The sequence below is a fragment of the Conger conger genome, chromosome 6, assembly GCF_963514075.1.
Source record: "Conger conger chromosome 6, fConCon1.1, whole genome shotgun sequence".
In the NCBI taxonomy this organism is placed as follows: domain Eukaryota; kingdom Metazoa; phylum Chordata; class Actinopteri; order Anguilliformes; family Congridae; genus Conger; species Conger conger.
The window spans coordinates 63,892,756-63,901,625 of record NC_083765.1 but is presented as its reverse complement, the minus strand read 5'-3'; the positions used below and the strand labels follow the sequence as shown (position 1 = coordinate 63,901,625).

The 8,870-nt window shown below is 40.7% G+C and overlaps 1 protein-coding gene across 1 annotated transcript in view; it reads left to right on the top strand.

Annotated features, from left to right (window-relative positions):
• The window catches only part of mettl15 (methyltransferase 15, mitochondrial 12S rRNA N4-cytidine), a 143,867-nt gene that overhangs the window by 116,429 nt on the left and 18,568 nt on the right, over positions 1 to 8,870 (top strand). The window contains exon 4 of the mRNA XM_061246516.1: positions 6,046 to 6,237. Coding sequence (XP_061102500.1) covers positions 6,046 to 6,237 — 192 coding nt within the window. The remainder of the gene's footprint in view (positions 1 to 6,045; positions 6,238 to 8,870) is intronic.

Sequence of the window (8,870 nt, the reverse complement as noted above, 5' to 3'; positions counted from 1 at the left end):
GTGTTTTAGCAGCACAGTCATCTGTGGCTGAGTGCAGAGTGGGTGGGGATACATCTGTAATGAGCTGAACGTGTGACAGTGCACTGACTAATCACAACAGATTTCACATTCTCTTTCAATCAGTGGCAGGTCATGTGTCCTTACTGTCCTGTGTCCTTTCTGTCATGTGTCCTTACTGTCCTGTGTCCTTACTGTCATGTGTCCTTACTGTCCTGTGTCCTTACTGTCATGTGTCCTTACTGTCCGGTGTCCTTACTGTCCGGTGTCCTTACTGTCATGTGTCCTTACTGTCCTGTGTCCTTACTGTCATGTGTCCTTACTGTCCTGTGTCCTTACTGTCCTGTGCGTGGTAATGCGGTACATACCCTGTGTGTTCCGTCTCTCTCTCCCTCTCCCTCTCTCTCACTGTTAGCTGTCCATATCCTGTCTATTCTCTCTCTCTCACTCTCTCTCTCTCTCTCACTGTTAGCTGTCCATATCCTGTCTATTCTCTCTCACTCTCTCTCTCTCTCACTGTTAGCTGTCCATATCCTGTCTATTCTCTCTCTCTCTCTCTCTCTCTCTCACTCACTCTCTCACTCTCTCTCTCACTGTTAGCTGTCCATATCCTGTCTATTCTCTCTCTCACTCACTCTCTCTCTCTATCTTTCTCTCTCTCACTCTCTCTCACTCACTGTTAGCTGTCCATTATGCCCTTTCTACAATATTAAATTAACTTTCAAGTGTTTCCACTAATGAATTCCTAATTAGAGATAAAGGTTGCTCATTGATGTTTTATTGAAAATGTATGCTGCATTTAATTGAAGCTGTGTCCAGTGATATGTCTGCTCATTTATACATTGGCTGGCAAAATGCATTTCGACCTTCATGACTAACTTAACCTAGTTCTGGTGGAAATTATAATTATCAGAAGTTAGCCAATTGCTTGACTGGCCTATGTATGCAGTAATAGTGGATCACAATAATTCAGACAAATAAATGCAAATAAATACATCTGTCCAATCTGACCAAGGCCAACGAGCCTTTAAAGTTGGAGAAAGGCGCAGATCATAAGGAAATAATTTCCTGAATATCCCTTTGAACAGGTTAAATCAGTTTTTATGAAGTGGGCAAGTCTATTGTGCCGCCCAGACCCTGGTGATTCCTCCCAGCTGAGCAGCCAGGCAAGGACACCACTGAGAATCGACTATGAAAATGGTGCTGGGACTGAAATGGGAAAAATGGCCACAAGCTGACAATATCCTCGTTATTCTACAAAATAACAGCGATTGTATCTCGTATCTATTTAGTTTGCCATCACGTTTCATTCATTTCAAACATTTCCTCAACAATGCAGTACGCCACAGATGACTAAAGGTATTGAAGCTGTCATGGAAGTTCTGCATCAACAACATCGGTACAAAACATTATATCTCTAATGGGTTATGATTAAGGCAGATGTTTGTCATGGGTGTCAGATTCTGTGATTTTTGATGATTTTTGGGAAGAACTGTGACTTTCCCATTTTGCTATTTCCGCAATTTCCTTAATTTTTTGTGCTCGAGTGCATTTTTCTCCCAATTTGAGCCGTGCCATCTCTAGTACCGGACCGTGTTTCCGAGCCAATCAGGGATGCTCGCATGTACAAGGACTTCAATACTTCCTACATTATCTTCCAGACGGTTAGTTTTCAGGGCCACATTTTCACCAGTTATGAACGTGTTGACTCACCTCGTTTGTGTAGATCAGTAACTTTATGTCATTCTGCAATATCGCGTGTGAATATGGGACTTTCATACTTCATGGCATGCATAGCTTTTTCAGACATAATGTGGCTCCACTTTGACCTCACAGGAGAATTTTGATGACTCTATATTAAGTATTGGGTGTTTTAAGCCAAAATAAACTGATTTTGAGTTACAAAAGTTATAATCAATTTTTTGTTCAGCAGTTACAGCATTGTAGGTAAAATGGTCTAACTTCCATGGCAATAATATGCAGTCTCTCTAGTCAATTTAGATTTCATGTATAATAATAAAAGAATAAAGGACTTGAATTTTCATTTGTTCTATTAAAAATAATATACTTTAGGCTTATATACAAGTTCTTGTGTAAATGTAACAGTTTAATTTATTTCATTACAACAAGACAGACCCAGCTAGCTAAATAGCTAGGTATAATCTAGCTTGCTCATAATTATGAATTAACATTTTCCTGCCGATTTTAGCAATAATAATTATAATTAGGAATAATAATAGTTTTAATAATAATAAAAAAAATTTTCCCAAAACATCGATAGTTATTTTGATCCGTAGTGCTATTTCTTTTGTAACTAAAAAGTTAAGTTACACTACAGTGAACTTTTTTCCTTTTTGACAAGCTAGTCGTCTTAGCAAGCGTCAAATCAATCGCCACCATTATTTATTTGAGTGGAACTATCACATTTGCAGCTCATTAGTAGAACAATAGTAGGCTACTATAGCTTTTAGCCTGCTCTTGAAACCGCACTTTCAAACAGGAAAATCATCTTCATTCATACACAATACGGATAATTATTACTACAATCTTAAACAATAAAGGTGGCCCGAAATTCAAGAGCTCACTGTCTCAATCGGGCCATTGCCTGATTAATGCGCTTAATTTGCCTCGATAGCCAGCAAACTGAACAAACTTTACAAAAAGCAGCTCACCTATTCTGAACCAGTGACCATGGACACAAATGACTTGGAGGTGTGAAAAGGCCAGCTACCCCAAGCCCATGAAAGGCCCCACATCTCTGTTCTTGGCATGTTAATGAGAATGTGTTTCTTTTCATTTAAGGGGAACGTTAAAATGTGAAATTCATTTTGTCAGAACATCTAGTGTATGATCATATGCAAACAGGCAATTGCTCTGTCTCATAATAATAAATATGAATTCACGGGCGGCGTGAATGCGTTCACTATCCTGAAATCATGAGGGAAAAGAGTGATGTTTTCATTTGACTTTATAAAACGGATAGTTCTGGTCCGGGATGCTGATTGGTAAATAACTTTTAACATGCCTTCGCACCATTGGTTAGACTGGAGTGATAACTTTTAACATGCCTTCACACCATTGGTTAGACTGGAGTGATAACTTCTAACATGCCTTCGCACCATTGGTTAGACTTATCTGCTGCCTGCAGAGATGACAGCGAGGCTGTCCTGGGCATAACTTCACCACCTGACAGCTATTTACAAAAGACAGTATCAATAAACCAAACTTAAATAGACACTTCGTCATGTTTATTTGCTTGCATAAATACATACCGACAGAATGCCTTACCAATGGAAAAGATACGTTGCTTAGCTACTCTTGCTGAAAGCACTTAAGGCAGTGCGACTTCTCAGGGTTGCCTATGGCGACCAGTTTTGCCCTTTTCCTTGTCTCAGTCTCAGCTGATACAGCTTCAGCAAGTTATGCTTGCTCTCTTTCTGCCCATGTCCCGTATATTTGGTTTGAAATGTGTAACCCTCACTATCAGTTGAAATATGAAAGTCATCACTGCCACTAGAAATATTTAACCACCGTTTACAGCTTTGTTTACCAAGATGACTTTATGGGCCATTTCCGAGCAACTGCTACCAGCTGTTGCGCAACGTGGGGTAGTAACGCCCGTTATAAGTCAAGTGGTCCAAAACAAAGTTTGAAATAGTTTTAATTACATGATACATATTTATGCAAGCAAATAAATATGCTATAAGCTTGGGTTACTGTCTTTTTAAAAAAAGCTGTAGAGTGGTGAATTCTTTGCCCCCATTAAATCAATCTTATTTGGCTATTTGGCAAGCTTTAGATGTTATTTGGTTTTCTTTAGACAGCAGGCTAGTTTTTTACTGTTCATGGACTGTTCTTGATGTATTTCAAAAATGACACTCTGCTGCCCCCTACTGTCGGTCATTGCAAGTATTTCAGAAAGCGTAAGATTAGAGTGCTCACATTTGCCACCTGGTGGTGGTTGTGCAAACAAGTCATTATAGTGGAAAAACCAAAAAATATACAGTCAGGTCCATAAATATTGGGACATCGACATAATTATCCTCTTTTTGGCTCTATACACCACCACAATGGATTTGAAATGAAACGAACAAGATATGCTTTAACTGCAGACTTTCAGCTTTAATTTGAGGGTATTTACATCCAAATCAGGTGTACAGTGTAGGAATTACAACAGTTTGTATATGTGCCTCCCACTTTTCAAGGGACCAAAAGTAATGGGACAATTGGCTGCTCAGCTGTTCCATGGCCAGGTGTGTGTTATTCCCTCATTATCTCATTTACAAGGAGCAGATAAAAGGTCTAGAGTTAATTTCAAGTGTGCTATTTGCATTTGGAATCTGTTGCTGTCAACTCTCAATATGAGATCCAAAGAGCTGTCACTATCAGTGAAGCAAGCCATCATTAGGCTGAAAAATCAAAACAAACCCATCAGAGAGATAGCAAAAACATTAGGTGTGGCCAAATCAACTGTTTGGAACATTCTTAAAAAGAAAGAACGCACCGGTGAGCTCAGCAACACCAAAAGACCCGGAAGACCACAGAAAACAACTGTGGTGGATGACAGAAGAATTCTTTCCCTGGTGAAGAAAAACCCCTTCACAACAGTTGGCCAGATCAAGAACACTCTCCAGGAGGTAGGTGTATGTGTGTCAAAGTCAACAATCAAGAGAAGACTTCACCAGAGTGAATACAGAGGGTTCACCACAACATGTAAACCATTGGTGAGCCTCAAAAACAGGAAGACCAGATTAGAGTTTGCCTTTGCAAAAGCCTTTACAAGTTCTGGAACAACATCCTATGGACAGATGAGACAAAGATCAACTTGTACCAGAATGATGGGAAGAGAAGAGTATGGAGAAGGAAAGGAACTGCTCATGATCCAAAACATACCACCTCATCAGTGAAGCATGGTGGTGGTAGTGTCATAGCGAGGGCATGTATGGCTGCCAATGGAACTGGTTCCCTTGTATTTATTGATGATGTGACTGCTGACAAAAGCAGCAGGATGAATTCTGAAGTGTTTCAGGCAATATTATCCGCTCATATTCAGCCAAATGCTTCAGAACTCATTGGATGGCGCTTCACAGTGCAAATGGACAATGACCCTAAGCATACTGCGAAAGCAACCAAAGAGTATTTTAAGGCAAAGAAGTGGAATGTTATGCAATGGCCAAGTCAATCACCTGACCTGAATCCGATTGAACATGCATTTCACTTGCTGAAGACAAAACTGAAGAGAAAATGCCCCAAGAACAAGCAGGAACTGAAGACAGTTGCAGTAGAGGCCTGGCAGAGCATCACCAGGGATGAAACCCAGCGTCAATGCGTTCCAGACTTCAGGCTGTAATTGGCTGCAAAGGATTTGCAACCAAGTATTAAAAAGTGAAAGTTTGATTTCAGATTGTTAGTTTGTCCCATTACTTTTGGTCCCTTAAAAAGTGGGAGGCACATATACAAACTGTTGTAATTCCTACACCGTTCACCTGATTTGGATGTAAATACCCTCAAATTAAAGCTGAAAGTCTGCAGTTAAAGCACATCTTGTTCGTTTCATTTCAAATCCATTGTCGTGGTGTATAGAGCCAAAAATATGAGAATTGTGTCGATGTCCCAATATTTATGGACCTGTCTGTATATGCAAATTTGCCACTGCCTGGCAGATCTCTCGAGGTAGAAGTGGCAAATGAAACATGAAATCTCTGTACCTGGTCTGCGACAATGTTTAGATAGGTGGCACATGTTAAATTGTCCACATGAACCCTCTAATATATCCCTGACACGTAGACATAGCATGCAAAGTTTCAACTTGTTTGTTCAAATGGTTGAAGAAATAGAAACATTTACTGAAATATCAGAAAGATCTGAGAGGTCAAGAAGGAAGGAGCCCTTATCCCCCACAATTGCATACGTCTATCCTGGTTGAAAATGTACTTGTATCAATTTGCTTGGTATGAATGTATTATGAGGTAGCTATATCAAATAGAAATGCTGTTATTAATGGGTACCTCCTACTTATGAATGTTTATCTCCCTGCTTTCTTTTCAGAGGCCAGATCAACTCATTGCTTGGGCGGTTCAGTGAGCTAAGCGCCCTGCTGTCCGCGCGTGGAGTTGAGCCCGGCAGTCTGGATGGTGTTCTGCTGGATGCAGGCTGCTGCTCCATGCAGCTGGACTGCCCAGAGAGAGGCTTCTCCCTCAGCAGGGACGGGCCCCTGGATATGAGGATGGATGGAAACAGGTAGTGTATGCTACACAATTTCTGGATAATGGGTCCAGCACATGTGCTTTTGGGGTTACCTCTGTACCTCTAGAATGAGGCCATATGTTGTAGAGAGCATTTAGTAGCAAATAGGGGTGTGAACTGTTAAACACTTGTAGGGGTCCTCGCACGGGACTCCAAATTATGTAGGGTCCTCGCACGGGCCGCCAAATAACGCAGGGATTTTACTCTCTACGAAACCGGGGCGCCAGTTAAACGTTGTGTAGCAGTATAACTGCAAAAAGTAATCAGTCTCATAAAATTACTATTATCAGAAATATCTAACCACAAATTTAGTATTTTAATTCATAATTAAAATAACCAATATTAATGATTAAACATACCGATAACCTGAAGGTTGGAAGTTCTTCGAAAGACTGCTTTAACTCGGCTCTCATGTCTATGTGATTCCAAAACGGACACCGGGGTTTAATAAAATATATTTATTTATTTATTAAACACAGAACAGATAAACTAACGGGAAGTTAGTAAGGAAATTTAGTTGGGTATGTGTGTGTGCGTGTGTGTGGCACGCGCAAGCGCGCGTGTCGCTTGAACAAAGGAAAGGTAAAAGTGGGAGTAGCTAGCTTGGGTAAGCTAGAGTTCTGGGTGTGTTAGTTATTGTTAGCTGTGAGAAGACTACTTGCGTAGTTTACTCTATATATGCACAAAAGACGGCGAATCAATTCACGTACATATATAGCTAACAAAATACATTCCAATGATAAGACAGCAAATATGGAAACACAGATTCACAAAAACAGTTAAGACTAAACTAAACACTGGCTATGCCTGAATGTTTGTTCTCTTACTGAGTCCATCCAAAAGACGTGCTGTCCTTGTAGGAGCCGCGATGGTGCTGTGAATGTGTGTCGCGGAGAGATGCGCAGGCTGGGGCGTCTTAGCCGCGCGTTGTCGTCTGGTCCGCTCGGTTGCTGGAAGGATGTTCGTTGGTCCCTTTTCCGGGTGGAAAAGTTTGTTGCTGTTGTTCTTTGGTGAGCTTTGCAGGGGTAAACTGATGTAGCGTTCCGCGTACACCAGTTTCCACTCGCTATAGGCCACGAAGTTACCGCGAGGTAACTGGGTGTGTCCGTAGGCCTGGTAGTGCGCTGTGCAGCATTCAGCCTCTGTCCGAGTCTCGGAGCAGATGAGCTGAAGCGAATGGCCACAAAGGGTGCGTCGAAGAGAAGAAGCAGAAGAGGCAGAAGAAGCAGAAGAGAGAGATCCCAAGAACGTGTCTTGCTCTTATACGGGACCGTTTATTGCTCCCGCCATTACGGGATTGGCTGAACCAAGTTAGACATCATTCGTGGTGGACGTCGCGGAATTTTCCTGTGGGATTGTGGAAGTTGTAGTCCCTACACACTTAAACGGTTAACTGAAACGGAGTTATAAATGTTTTCAAAAAATGACTAACCAATAACCAATTATTTTTTTCTGAAGCTTAAATGATAAGCTCAATTTAAGTAAATGGTCTTTCACACTTATAGACAAAATGCTACTCCCTCTATCCCATTCATTTTCAAGTAGTTATGTGATGTGCTGCTGGAATAGCCAAAGCTCAAACAGTAGTGCTATTTCTAAACATGCCATCCCATGTGAAGCCATTCCGACTCATTCCCTTTCTCGTGCTACATGGTTGGACAGTTGAAAGAAAAATTATGTCTGGCCTGGCATAGCTTCAGCCACATTTTACCCCAGACTGTCTCTTCCTCTCTCCCTAAATCTGAAAGTTACTACCCAAATGGAGACACCAAAACCACAGCTTGAAAAAAGCATGAGGTGGCTCTGAACAGTTGGCAGCAGAAAACCAGATAAAACGCCTCTTAACTTTATAAGCATAGCTAGCTACTGTACTGCACGATCAGGCGCTAACATTAAATCAACAATATTATCAGCTGACTTAGCGCTGCTACTTAACTTACTGCAGACTGGACAAGGAAAAAGCCTCTTAACATTAACCTTATCTAAACGCTTAATTTGACTCAGAAGGATGATCAGATGCAGAATAAATATGGTTTATAGTCAGCTAGCTTTGCTAATTGAAAGCTAAATAACGTTTAATATAAAAGTTAAAAAGTCTAGCATAACTCAAAGGAAGAGAAAATAACTTTTGTACTGGTAGTACTTTGATATATCTCCAGAAAAAAATACACCCAAAATATTATCTGGAATCCGTTTATAATTAACTACAGTTAACGCTAACCTTAACACTGGAGGAAAGCCTATATTGAGGAAATCCATAAAAACCTGGGGTAAATTCCCTCTCTGTCCCCTAACAGCAACACAGATTTTCACCTTAAAAATGTATAATATGAGCTTTTGAAACGCCTTAATATTAGCCTTAATATGAAAACCAACTCCACTCAATCTCTTTCGTCCCTTGTAAACACCCAACACCACCGACCCCACAAACAGGAAGAACAGGAAGTGATTAAGCGCGTTTCAGGCAGGAAACCAATGGTCAAGTTTAATTACATGACTGTGTCCTCCACAGCCCAATTTTGTTTTGTTCTTGTAGCATTTATTTTGCAATGCCTACATCTGAATAGAGGACTTCTTTGGAGGTCTTCCAAGGAATCTCTTGTGTCTAGTCCCAAGTTAATATTTCT